This window comes from Podarcis melisellensis, assembly GCF_964234715.1.
Source record: "Podarcis melisellensis genome assembly, chromosome: Z".
In the NCBI taxonomy this organism is placed as follows: domain Eukaryota; kingdom Metazoa; phylum Chordata; class Lepidosauria; order Squamata; family Lacertidae; genus Podarcis; species Podarcis melisellensis.
In genome coordinates this window covers 7,260,552-7,275,300 of record NC_138547.1, presented here as the reverse complement: position 1 = coordinate 7,275,300, position 14,749 = coordinate 7,260,552, and the positions used below count along the sequence as shown (strand labels likewise).

At 42.3% G+C, this 14,749-nt stretch overlaps 1 protein-coding gene across 2 annotated transcripts in view; it reads right to left on the bottom strand.

Moving 5' to 3' along the window:
* ASTN2 (astrotactin 2) overlaps positions 1–14,749 on the bottom strand; it is a 664,383-nt gene that overhangs the window by 244,684 nt on the left and 404,950 nt on the right. For both annotated transcript variants that reach the window (XM_081896297.1, XM_081896298.1), the window contains exon 11: positions 4,904–5,054. In XM_081896297.1, coding sequence (XP_081752423.1) covers positions 4,904–5,054 — 151 coding nt within the window. The remainder of the gene's footprint in view (positions 1–4,903; positions 5,055–14,749) is intronic.

Sequence of the window (14,749 nt, the reverse complement as noted above, 5' to 3'; positions counted from 1 at the left end):
TGCTAATGTCACCTGAGACTGCAGGTGGGGCTTGCATGAAAGACTGCATCTCCATATTAAACACAGCCCTACACGGAGAAAGCTAGCACGTCAGGGACTCTTAAAGACTCCTTTTTATGACATGCTGGATTTCTACATGCAAAGATTTAACATTTTTAAATTTATTGTGGTTTGAAGGATCACTTAAATATGTAAGCCCCACCCCACCTGTAGTCTGAAGTGATAAAGCCAGCCACAGGTTGATCACCACAGTGAGGACCAATTTCAGAAGCATGGCTCTGTAAGGTAATAAAAGAATTCTGGGAAATGATATATAATGAACTGGGGTGGGGAGAATGTTTAAAATTATGTTTGCAAAAAAAAAAAAAGGAAAGAAAAAGAAAGAAGAAGCTTTTTTTGTTAGGAATTATAGGTGCAGAATTACTGAAGGAGCAGAAAAGACTATTCATGTATGCAATGATAGCCGCTAGGATGCTGATAGCCCAGAGCTGGAAAGATGACAAGGTCCCTACCAGAGTGGAATGGCAGAACAAATTGCTGGACTATGCAGAAATGGCAAAAATGACCAGGAAAATCAGAAATCAGGAAGACCAAAACTTTAATAAAGAATAGGAGAAATTTATACTATATTTGGAAGACCACTGTAAACATCTGAACTCGTTAGCAGGTTTAAAACAACTCTTGTAAGGTAACAAAGACTTTGGATATAATGGATAACTGGGAAATTGGAGTGATGTATGATATGCAGAGGGACACAGGTGGCGCTGTGGGTTAAACCACAGAGCCTAGGGCTTGCCGATCGGAAGGTTGGCGGTTCAAATCCCTGCGACGTGGTGAACTCCCGTTGCTCGGTCCCTGCTCCTGCTAACCTAGCAGTTCAAAAGCATCTCAAAGTGCAAGTAGATAAATAGGTACTGCTCCAGCGGAAAGCTAAACGGCATTTCCGTGCGCTGCTCTGGTTCACCAGAAGCGACTTAGTCATGCTGGCCACATGACCCGGAAACTGTACGCCAGCTCCCTCGGCCAATAAAGCAAGATGAGCGCCACAAACCCAGAGTCGGTCACGACCGGACCTAATGGTCAGGGGTCCCTTTACCTTATGATATGCAGTAGAAAAAGTTAAATAAAGAACCCACAGGTTGTGAAGGGAAGGCTAAAGATTTGGAAGAATCTCATTTATTTGGTTTTTTAAAAAAATCTATGATTGTGAATGTAAATATTACTTTGTAAAATCCAATAAAAAACTTATTTAAAAAAAGAATTAGAAGGATGGCTCTGTTAACCTGTTGAGTCTTGTGGCACCTTGAAGTCTAACAGATGTACAGTCATACAAGTGAAACATGCAACAAGATGTTGTAATGTGGAGTGCTCCCTATTCAGAATCCTACTCTGATCATATCCACAGCATACATTTAAAGCAGCATTATACCACTTTATCACTAATGAAGCATTCTGGGAACTTTAGCTTGTTGAGGATGCTGACCTAACAGAGTCACAATTTTTAGCACCCTAAACAAACTACAGTTCCCAAAAATTCCCCACGACTGTTAAGATGGTATGATAGTGTTTTAAATATATGCTCTGGATGTAGCTGTTCCATATAATACACATGCAACCCCCCCCTCAGCTGACAATCAGTGGGCTACAGAAAACAGCTCACTGTGCTGCATTTCCCCCCCCCCACAGAACTTCCCCACTTTCATACCCCCTCCTCTAAGTAGTGTGTATGTGTATTTTTTTGCAAACTGTGGAATTTCCCCACCCCCAGGCCTACTGATGTCTCCTTCATGGGTAAGGATAGTGCTATACTGGGTACATAAGCATTGACACTGTCAGTCTGAACACTGGAAACAGATGTGGATGACTGTGTAGGAAAAAAGGTAAATGGCATTTCCGTGAGCTGCTCTGGTTCGCCAGAAGCAGCTTAGTCATGCTGGCCACATGACCCAGAAGCTGTCTGCGGACAAACGCCAGTTCCCTTGGCCTATAGAGCGAGATGAGCGCACAACCCCAGAGTCGTCCACGACTGGACTTAATGGTCAGGGGTACCTTTACCTTTACTGTGAAACCCAAGGCCTGGGTCTGGATCTACACATAGCAGAGGACTAGGTGGTAGGAATTCAGGAATGCAGCTTCGCTTCAGAATGTAGTTGAAAGATGCTAGACATTAAATGCCTCTCTACTCAGTTGCTTCCCATTAAAAATAGCCATATGTCTTCAGTAATGTTGGATAGTTTTGCCCCTTACTGCAGGGGTAGCCAATATGGTGCCCTCCAGGTGTTGTTGGACTACAACTCCCATCAGCCCCATCCAGCATGGCTAGCAGTCACAGTTGACGGCACAGTCCATAAACATATGGAGGGCACCACGTTGGTTATTTCTGCCTTGGAGGATTTCTGCCTGGAATCCACCCACTGCTTAGCCAGCCACTCATTTCCCACGCTTCCTCCCCACCCTACTTCCCCCAAATTTCTTTCCGTGTAACTGGGGGACTTGCTACCCAAAGGGTTGAAATAAAATTGAATCTACATATTTAAATAACTTTTGTCTAGCACTGAGGAGGAGATTTTTTAAAGAAAGAAAAAATAACAAGTTAGCAAGGAAGAGTGAGACAGGTATAGCATTGACCAGATGGCAGCCCAAGCTCTATAGAGAAAGAGAGAGATGCTGGAAGTGGGAGGAGAGACAGACAGTCAGATGCACTTTGTTGTTACTCCCAGCTTCAGCCAAATCACAGGCAGCATCTTGAAGATGTGCTCTCTCGCTCTCTCACACACAAAAAGATAGAGTGAGTTTGAAAATAATGATGTGACAGGCTGGGTGCAAAGAGAAAGTGAGAAATTTTGCTTGGAAGAAAAACATGTCTGGAGGTATGATATCAATTGCACAGAAACTGCACTGAAGTCAGAGAGAATGCAACTTTTTTTATTATTGTTATGCCTGCAATTAATGCTGAATACCAGGAGTGGGATCACTACAGGCCAGGGCACAGACTGAGAAGAAGAAAAGGCACACCCAAGCAACTGGTGCAGGAGAGACCTTTCCATGGCAACAGAGGCAAAATGTATGGGTGTTTCTCTCCTGCAAGGATTGGCCTCATCTGCTTCCCTATCCCACCTCAAACAAATATTTCAAAATGGAAGAGAGGGGGCTGAAGGAATGAAAAGAGAAAGATGGCAAACGTAGACTTCTGGGACTTCAGGCTGCATCATTCTACCAAATGCTGAGAAGGCATCAAACTAGGCATCAAATCTGTGAAAGTGTTTGCTCTTCAGAGATAACAATTGAAAACAGAGAGAACTTGAGGAAAAACACACACCTCAATATATATACATACACACCTTTTCTAATACTTTTTGTGTGTGGATGTGTAGGTGTTTTTGCTTGCAAACTCTTTTTCACACACAAATGGCACCATCAGGCTCATGAAGTCTGCATCCCTTTCAGTACAGATGCAGCTATTTTGAGGGAGGATAGGGGAGGGAGGACTCCTATCCCTGCTGGATGACATGGATTTCAATTCCCGCTATCAGCACCTCACACAATGTAAATAGGGAGGTGGGGCTGCCATATTTATCATCAGTTCCTTCCGACTGGGGTAGCTCAGTCGGTAGAGCATGAGCCTCTTAATCTCAGGGTTGTAGGTGTGAGCCTCAGATTCCTGCATTGCAGGGGTTGGACTAGATGACTCTCAGGACCTTTTCCAACTCTAGTATTCCATAAATCCCTTCTAGTGTCATAATGCATATTGACTTATAAAGGTGGTCCAGTACAGTCGTCATCCCTCTCTCTCCACCCAAATGACAACATCTGAAAGGAACAGATTGTAGGGTAAAGTGTCAGACAAACTGGGGCAGGGGAGGGCAATGGGAGAAACAGTCACTGAAAAAATAAAGCAGTTTGATTTAAGCAACTTTGTACATTATCAGTGACATAAATATCCTCAGTAACCAAATCCAGATCAGTCTGATGTTTCCAACACTTTGCTTGTTGCAGGGAGGAGAAAAAATAATGGCACTGAAGAGTTGGAAGGGACTCTGAGGGTCATCTTGTCCAGAAATCCCTGCAATGCAGGAATCTTTTTGAGGAAGAGGGAGATTTGCAAGGACCTGGAGAAAGAAACTCTTTGAATTTGTGAACAGGGATGCTTAAATCATGGGAAAAAAGTGATGAAGCCAGGATACCAACAAGCACTTTCTGTTGGAAGCTTTAACATTTAATTAATTACACTTGCACTGTGGGTTAAACCACAGAGCCTAGGACTTGCGGATCAGAAGGTCGGCGGTTCGAATCCCCGCGATGGGGTGAGCTCCCATTGCTCGGTCCCTGCTCCTGCCAACCTAGCAGTTCGAAAGCATGTCAAAGTGCAAGTAGATAAATAGGTACCACTCCAGCGGGAAGGTAAAAGGCGTTTCCATGCGCTGCTCTGGTTCTCCAGAAGTGGTTTAGTCATGCTGGCCACATGACCCGGAAGCTGTACACTGGCTCCCTCAGCCAATAAAGTGAGATGAGCGCTGCAACCCTAGAGGTCACAACTGGACCTAATGGTCAGGGGTCCCTTTACCTTTTTATCCATAGCAGTTGTACTGAGGATGTACATCTCCCTGTTTTTACCAGGTCACTTTTGCACTCCCAGTCGCCAAATTAGAGAATTACAATTCTACTACCAAGCTGAACCTTAAGTGGAACCTTTAACCCAGTGCCCAAATGAATGTGCAGGATGCTACTGCCTGGCTAATCCCTAAGCTGGACAAGCAACCTTAGCATACAATGCGTGTTCAGGATACCATCACCTAGCTGAACCCTAGGTAGGATCGGAACCCCAGTATTAACCAAATCATTTTCTCCATCCCCTAGCTTCATATGCTGTTTCTCTTTCTGAGGAATTCAGAGGAGTACATACCACACAGCCCGTGGAATCCACTTTGCGGTCTGACACACACTTGAAGTTTCGGGTGCAGCCACCATTGTTGCGCGAACAGTCTCGAACTGGCCCGAAGGAGGAGAGAAGGTCATTGATGGTTTCGAAATAGGTTGACAGCATTGCTTCTTCCCTTGGAGGAGAAAGGTGCTGTTAAAACTAGCTCAGCATGCCCACTGGTGAAGCTAAAGGGGATGAAATTAAAGCTACTTATATGAGGAGGGTGGGTTTTTTTTTTGTTTTGTTCTTTTTCTGTTCTTTGTATTGCTGCCAGATACAAAGAGCACAAGAGGCTTTTCTTTCAGATGTGATAAACTATCAAGTTAATCCACAACTACACATGGGGCCTCAATTCCCTGCACACCGAAAAATAGAGTGATTGAGTTTTAGACTAGCAATTCCCTCTTAACATGCTAATCTAGTTTCCATGTGCTGCTTTGGTGCTGTTTTAATTGAATGAAAGAACAGCCCCACTAGTTTAACAAGCACAAATAAACAAACCCGTTTCAGAAATCATCTTGTTGCATACACCCAATATCTGAGTGGAGAGAGACTCCAGGAGTACCTCAGCTCACCCAGGGTTCTATTTCCTTGGAATGAAGGTCAGTGGAGACTGTGGTGTCTTTAGCATACATGGTTTTATTTACACATATATCCACCCGAGTATAGGATAGAGGGGCTCACCACATTAATGCCCCAGCAGATCTTGCTTTCCCATTAGGATTCCAGGGATCTCAAGATTCCAGCATAAGCCAAACCCCCGCCCCCCCAAACCTCACATACTGTACACACACACACACACACACACACACACACACACACACACTTGCCCTTTTATTCCCCATCCCAAAATGAAGTGGCATTCAACCAGGTGTGGTAAGAAAAGGCCCAGTTATGTGTCTTGGATATGTAAATCATGGTACTTATCTGGCCAGGTAATGCCATTATCAAACTTGTCTGACTGGTTCAGCAGTCTCTTCTACTAGATTCTAAACAAATACCCAGGATCACACAGACTGACCCTCCAAACCTGTAACACTGTATTTAAAAGTCTACCTTTAAAGGGGCGTGGGCTTTCAGTTTCTGTCTAAAAGACAGCAGAGAGGCAGCCTGTCAAATCTCCATCAGGAAGGTATTCCAGATGGAACCACTAAGATCGCCCTATCTCTCATGCTTGCTTATATAAAGGCACGTATTCTCCAAAAGTGTCTTAAAATACAGGAGGGTCCATATGAGAGAAGGAGGCCTTTGAGATAACCAGGTCCATGATGGTCTAGCACTTTAAAGGCTAAGAATAACACTGAAAGAGTGGCAGAGTCTGGTGGCAACAGCTGGATAGAGAAAGGGTCACCGTTTTCTTTTTCCTTTTTTAAAAAAGGATTTTCAAAGTTTCAAAAAGAAGAAAAACCACAATTTTTAAAACAGACATTTACATTAAACCATAGTCCATATCAGTACCTTTATGGGGTTCCCTGAACCCCCGGACTTCCCTCCACCCCTCTCTTGGCTTCCAAAATGTGTCTTCCTTTTAACTGCAACTAGTTGCATTTATCCAAATTATTGTACTTCATTTTTATCCTTTGTTATTTTAAATTACAACTGCTATGCCAATCCTGATAACATTTTTAGATTTTTACAGCGTTCTTTAATATATTCTACAAGGTTATGCCATTCTCTATTAAATTTATTATCTTCTTGGTCCCTGATCTTCCCAGTCAGCCTTGCCATCTCTGCACAGTCCATCATCTTCATTATCCATTCTCCTTTTGATGGGGCTCTTTCTTCTTTCCATCCCTGGGCAAACAGTATTCTTGCTGCTGTCATCACATGCATAAACAGTACTTTCCTAAGTAAAGTAGGGTCACCCTTTTCAAGCAAGGTGAAAACTGTCACTGGTGCTGCAACCACTAAGGCAGAAGGCTTGGTGGACTTGACTGAGCAGCTGGGTGTATTAAATATTAACCTCGTCAGAGGATGAGTGAGTGAGAACAGACGAGAGGGAAACCAAGTGTTCAAATGAGATGAACAAGCTGGCATTCTCCTTCTTTTGCCACAGTGAAAGAAAACAGAGAAAGGGCTGTTATATATCAAGCAGGATTCTTCCATTGAACCGTTTGATACGATAGAAGGATTATTATTTAAATATGAAGGCCTGACAAGAGCAGGTGACAATGAAACAGGAGAGGGCTGACTGCCATACCCAGAGGAAACTGAGAACAAAAGGTTGCTTTGGAGAAAACGGCTGGCAGGCTCTCCAGGCAAAGCCTCTGAGCACATGGGGAAGAGACTGATGTGCATGAAGGAGACAAACCAGACCTTTTTCTGCCACATTCCATGCCCCAGGGATCTTCTAAAGGGCTGCTTGTTTTGAGCGATTCTACACACACTTCACTTTTTTTTCTGGAATACTGTGCCTGCTGCAGAAGCAGTGAACAGGGTATATCAAAAATTTACTTATTAAAATATATATCCATTTGTGTGTCACACAGACACAATTGCACAATGAGAGGGATGAATCAATAACTTACCCATCCATCAGAAGACAAACAGGAAAAAGGGGGGGGAGTCAGCCCACTACTGGAATAAACAGGCAGACAGAGGGCCCCTTCAGTCAACCTATTTAATTCAGCATCCACCCTGATTTGCTTGCACAAAGCTTGCAGGGATGTTGGATTATATTAAGTCTTTACTGAACATTTGTTCTGATTTGTTTGCAGGGAAGTTAGATGACAATGAGCATTCATCATAACTTACTTGTGGGGCGCTTATACATCTTTCTGTTAATCACTTGTTCATCTTACACTTTTCAATGCATTTCACTGTCACTCCCCAAATCTAAAATGAATGAATGAATGAATGTGGATTTGTTGAGCTAGGGAAGTACAGCCCATTCATCCATCTAAAATGTGCAAATCTAAAGTTCCAGTATGGACTGGAACCCTTCTTGGAAAATACCAACAGTCTGGAGGACGTGAGACAATGAATACAGAAGCTAGGGAAGGAAATTGGGATATAGAAAGGAGGTAGGGAGAGTATATATCTGCAGGAATCTGAGGAATCACTGCTCAAACAAGCAAGCAAACAAACAAAAAAACACACAAGGGCAGCCTGGCCATATAGCTTTATAACATAAAGCTATCTAGCCTTTATGGCTGACATGCATCTGAAAAGCGCCTGCAACAGTGTCCCTCCAACAAACTTGAAATCAGGCAGGAGAACTTCTTTGGTTTCGTATGCTTGTCCTGTGGCTTTGATTCAGAGGACATATTCACAGCATACATTTAAAAGCACTCTAATGTCATTAGTTCCCCAAAATATTCCTGGGAACTGCAGTTTGCTAAGGGTGTTTAGAGTTGTTAGAACACACACACACACACACACACACACACACACACACTGCAAATCACCCCCCCCCGGGATTCTTTGGGGGAGGCCATGACTGTTAAAAGTGGCACAATAGTTCTTCAAATGTACGCTGTAGGCGTGACCACTGGCTCCCCTACTGACTTTAGTTGCTATTCATTCCCCCTTCTTATTCTTTGTTGTTGTTGTTTTAAAAAGCTGTATTGATTTTGTTGACTATTTTTATCTAACTTGATTGTATGTTATCTTGAGGGTTTGGCATCAGGAAACTCTTAAAAAATCACAGAATAATGGAATTGTATAATTGTACAGTTGACAGGGACCATCTAGTCCAACTCCCTGCAATGCAGGAATCTCAGTTAAAGCATCAACAAGCAAATAAATCCATGATAAGCAAATAAATGCACACTCCCTTCCCATTATTGCCCCCTAGACTGCTCCCACAATCCCACTGCCATTTAAAAGTAAAGGACTCAAGGCTTAAAGGGAGGAGGTTTTAATTTTATTTTTCAGAAAACAAATAACATATTACATTGTTTATTTTAAGCAAAGAAATACATTTGATGACAAATGCATAACTGCAATCGTTTGCATAGCTCCTGAAAAATGTATGTACCATTCAGGGAGTATAAATTTGTGTGTGTGTGTGAGAGCGTAAAAAGTTCACTGATATGGCATGAATTGAAGAATTATTCAAATCAGATCCCTACACAAGTTGCCTCTCACAAAGAGTAGAGAGGCATGTAAACATTCAGATAAAATTCTTCAAAACTGATCTTTTTATTAAGGGGCAGGGTGGATGAGAGATATTAAAATCTTAGTCACCTTCTCAGAAAAAAAGAATTCTAAGCATTCTGGCTCAATTCTGGTTTAGATACCTATACAGTGGTACCTCAGGTTAAGAACTTAATTCGTTCTGGAGGTCTGTTCTTAACCCGAAACTGTTCTTAACCTGAAGTACCACTTTAGCTAATGGGGCCTCCTGCCACTGCCGTGCTGCCATGCCGCGATTTCTGTTCTCATCCTGAAGCAAAGTTCTTAACCTGAGGTACTACTTCTGGGTTAGCGGAGTCTGTAACCTGAAGTGTCTGTAACCTGAAGCGTCTGTAACCCAAGGTACCACTGTACTAATGTAGATGAAGGGTTGTATCCAATACTAATTCTACTCAAGAGTAGGCCCACTGAAATTAATGAACTGAATATGACATAAGTCCATTAATTTCAATGGGTCCAGTCTGAGTAAAACTTAGTTGGATACAGCCCCAGGTGTCCCATGCTCAGATAAGCCAAGTTGTTGAGGTACTGAGTAAGGGGAACATGCAGAAAAAATACTGTTCTCAAAATCCCAGAGCTATCAACTGTATGCCCAAGTAGGTAGCTGGAACCCCAGATGCTTTCTGCTAATGGCCAACAGAGACACTCAGGATGATACACTGGAAGCCTTCTGAGCAGGCCATGACACAAAGTGAGGTGACCACCTCAGGCAGCAGGATCCATAGGGACAACAGATTCCAAATTAGATCAAGATCTGAGTGATACAGGAATCCAAGGCTCCAAGACAAAATGTGGCCCTATAAGTAAGGGGATTCCGTTGTTTATTGGTACCTACCAATGCAAGGCCTCAGATTACACTATGTCAAAGCAACTTGTTTGCCTCCAGTCTGGTATCAGCTTCATGGCTGAGTAGGAGTTTGAAGCTGGCATCTCTTTATTTTTATTTTATTTTTTGAATTTATATACCACCCTATACCCAGAGATTATATTAACCAGAACAGGCATAGGCAAACTCCGGCCCTCCAGATGTTTGGGACTTCAACTCCCATCATCCCTGACCACTGGTCCTGTTAGCTAGGGTTGATGGGAATTGTAGTCCCAAACATCTGGAGAGCGGGACTTTGCCTATGCCTGAACTAGAAGCATGGAGTAGGAGTCTACTCTTAGTCAGGGATGGGTGAATCCATCCATTTCAGTTTCTCATCTTTCCAATATTAAATTTAGTTCTCCACATTTCTACAACAGTTTACATTCTTCTTTTGGAAAAGAAAAGAAAAAGTACCCATGAAAATTCAGTAGCATTTTAGTGCAAATTATCTTAACATACATACTTGCATGTGATTTTGCCTAATTTACAGATTTTTGCAAAAGTAGTTTCTCCTAGTGCATTTTTGTGCATTACTTTTGAATAAGATAGGTTTGCTTTTAAATGTGAACTGAATCAATTTTCTCCCTCCCTCTTCTTAATACATAGGGATGCATTTACATGTGGTGCTGCCACAAAAGCGAGTAGTGATCCCTTTCCAGACCCATGTTTCCATTACTCTCTAAGCCAGGTATCACAAACATGATGTCATGCCTTAGAGGCAGTGATCCTGACTTAAATGACTAAACTTCACTCCATAACCCTATGAGACTAGGAGAGAGGGGTTTGGAGGTGGGAAGGAAGGAGAAGATGGATGAGGAGGACTAGTTAGGATATGGTATTGCCATAGGAGCCAACAAAGGGAATGTGCAGCAATTCAAAAGGCTTTGAACTGCACCAGCTGCTCCTCCAACCTTATCTCAGTCCGCAGTAGGAGAAAGAAAACTGACTGGAGAGAAGTGGGGAAGGCAGCTCCAGTTACATAGGAGATAGCAAAGTCTATGAGGAACTCATACACCAGAAACCAAAGGGCTGCAGAATTCATTCCATGAGCCCAAGGCGGGTTTGGGTGGACATATTTTATTAGTATATTGATCCTGTGCTTTTCAGGCAAGATTTTATTTCAAGGCGACTTACAATTCAAATTTAAAGAAAAGTGCAATATATTTGGGTGTGATTATGGGTGGGTGCATGTTGGGGGCATATTTTATGCCCTGACAGTCCAGGAACCAGGTGCTTCCCTTCAAAGGGAGGAGGCAGAGGGATCTGACTATTTTCAAAAGCAGGCCACCCCACTGCTACTCTCATAAAATCCCCAGAAATGCAGCATGTTGCTTTTCAAACTAATGGGTGATTTCAGAGCAGTTCGTGTGATAGGGCAAAGTGAGGAGAACTGAAGTTCAAAGTGAGAAGAAGTTGCACAAGGAACAATTATGGAAGCCTTCAACAAATCAGTTTCCTAACATGTTGGTATCTGTCTATCTTGAGAGGCAAGAGAGACTCTCAATGGAGTGTGCCTCTAGAGGTGATGTCAAATCGCTATGTTAGCAGCACCAAAGTTACCTCTTTGGGCAGCAAGCCTGGGCTGTGAGTATGGAGGTCTTGGGCTTCCCAGGTAGAAAGACCCGCTCTCAGTGTCACCAATGTGGTCCAAAGGAAAACAGAACAATACGTTTGGCATCATCTTGGCTGCAAGAGGTGCTGGAAGAAGGTACATAAGGTGCAATCCAACCATTTTCCACTCCAGATCTGTGTAGTATTTACTCCTTGGCCTTTTCTTCTCTTCTCCTAAATGGGGTACCTTCCAGAGTTGATGAACTCCACCTGCCCCTCACTTCCCTCTAAGGTACGTGTAGAAACCACCTTCTTGTCCTTTGGACTCATTATTGGTCTGATTTGCTCAATCTGCCAAAAATATCTTTGCATGCAGGGGAAGTCCATAACTCACCAAGGGTTTGAGACCCATCAGCTACCTTTAGAAGGTTTGGCTGCCCAGTCAAAGTCATTTTCTAAGGTTTGGCCACTGTTGCATTCTGACAGTTTCTAGGAGCCACAAGTGAGAGCTGAGTGCAGGGTGGGGACCAAAGGTGTACAAACTACCCCAGAAGAAGCACAGTGTGTCCCCCACCAAAGGTACCACCCTCCCCTAACACCCCATACTCTAAACAACTGCATCACAAACTACACAAGAAACATAATACTGGATGTGAAGTCCAATTCAGCACACATCAAGGAAGCTACTCATACTGCAGGGACATTGTACGTTGTTTTAAACTAAGTTGGACTCTGTGTCTATCTAGCCCTATACTTCCTACTTTGAATAGCAATGTCTATCCAGAACCTCAAACGGAGAAAGCCTTTCTTTCCTCCCAGAGTTTCCATACCCACGCAAGCCAAGGACAGGTTTCAGGTGCAACTAAGAATTTCTCTCCATCTGCCAATATTTGCTGGTTTCCTTGGCAACCAAGAATTTGGTGAAAAGTTTAAGACAAAGTATGTGACTTTGCATGTACATGACAAACTCCAACAGTACAAGAGCTCTGTAAATTATATGTCTGCAAAGGTCTTAAAGGCCTGATGCAATTACTCAGTGTGTTCAATTTCACAGCAGGTGACACCTTTTTACAAAAAGATCACACATTCAAAGAAAGCCTGCAGTGGGGTGATAAAACTCACAACTCTTGCTTAGGAGTTTGCTAAAGACAATAAACTACTGCTATCAAGTCAGTGAGGTTAACTGACACAGTGGGACCAAGAATTGAGGGCAACTAGGAGACAGAGAAATCAGACAAGGGCAGGTGAAGCAAGTGTAAGAAGTGTATTCCCTTTCCACAAGATCTGTAGTGGCTCACATGGCTAATAATGCTATTGCAAATTTACAAGCCCAGACAATCCGAGAGACCGTATGGTGGATTGCAAGATTACTTTACAGGGTTGGCACTTCAGCAGCAAACTTCCCTAATGCCACAGTTAGAAACTTCACAGGATGGGCTTATAGGTGAACAGTTCCAAAAGTGGCACAGATCAGAAATAGCCTGATCCACCCATCTTTACATTAAAGATACAGAATGTTTTACTCAGAGCATGCCCATTGAAATTAATGAACTTCTTAATTCCATCAGTTTCAATGGTTCTGCTCTGAGTAGGACTATCACTGAATGCAACACATTGTAGATTTCGTTACTGCTGAAAGACTTGGAAACAATATATATAGTTTGTTGAGTGCTGTTGTGTTTAGAATTCTTTAAAAAGCTAATCATTACTCCCTCCCCCCCAAAAAAAAACCCAGCTGCAAAGAAGACAAATACATTTAAACTGCAATGCAGAAAAGCTCTAAGTGCCACTTCAAAGCAACAGGAAATCCAATATATATCCCGCATGGCATATTTAGACTGAGAATCTGAGTATTTTTAGCAGCTTATCTATTTAGAATACATGGGGGGTAGGGAGAAACCTAACTCTTAATATGCATGCATATATATATATATATATATATATATATATATATATATATGTACTTAAGAGACAAACAACTAAAAATAACTGTGGACACAGTTCAAATATGATGTGTGCTTAATGCATTTTTGAATCAGCCTTAACTGTTACGAAATATATACAGTGGTATCTCGGGTTACATACGCTTCAGGTTACATACGCTTCAGGTTACAGACTCCGCTAACCCAGAAATAGTGCTTCAGGTTAAGAACTTTGCTTCAGGATGAGAACAGAAATTGTGCTCTGGCAGCGCGGCAGCAGCAGGAAGCCCCCTTAGCTAAAGGGGTACTTCAGGTTAAGAAAAGTTTCAGGTTAAGTACGGACCACCGGAACGAACTAAGTACTTAACCTGAGGTACCACTGTAGTCTCTCTTTAATGCTTGTGGGAGAATAAGAAATTTGTTGCATTCAATATAAGAGTGCAATACATTTTATTAAGGGTATTATTTGTCATCCTTTCAGTTTTGGCACTTCACAATTATTGCTCTGCACTTTACACTAAGATCCTCCTCTTTTCCTTCAAACCAAGTCCAACCAAACTGTCTCTGGCCTGAAGTGCTGATAGCCCTCCAGGATAGCAGATGGGAGGGCAGAAGGGTTATAATTTAAATGCATACCCTTATTTGCACTTCTCTGTATTCATTGCATCCACATAAATCTGTATCCCATATCCATCCAAGCCTCAGCCATTCAGCATAGCAACCGCAAGTGGGGGCAGAGAAAATGCCATAAGCTATGGTTTATCCATTCTGACCAGAGTTAGCACAAACCGTGTTGATTCCGGTTTGCCAAATTAAGAAACCGTCTAAAAGGATAATGAAGCTTCTTTAACTGTGGACCAGTGTGGCTATCTGAGCTGGGTTAGTTTCCATGCTTCTCTCTCACCACAGTCCTATCCAACTTCCGAGAACCCTGAAAGGGTTCAATGCGTTAAAAACCAAGCTTTCCACTGAAATTTCTACATTTAAACACAACAACTATGAACCCTGGTTATGTTTTCATACCCAGACATTTGCAGATACATGTTTCACTTGGTACCCAAACACATTTGTGCATTTATTAATAAAATTTATATTATTAATTGCAGCAAAATATGGGTCCATTCAACATCTAATTGGTAGCAGCAATATTTAGTAATAGATAGTAATGTCTAGTAATTGAACACTAATTAACTCATTTACCAAGCTATGCATTTGTGCTGTTAGCTCTCCCTCTCGCTCTCTTTTTGTAAGTTCCTCTGTGAACTCAGCAAGCTCATTTGCAATTTGGGGATGATGCATAGTTAAGAATCCTAACTGGAACATTATTAAGCAATTTCTCTGAGCCTATTA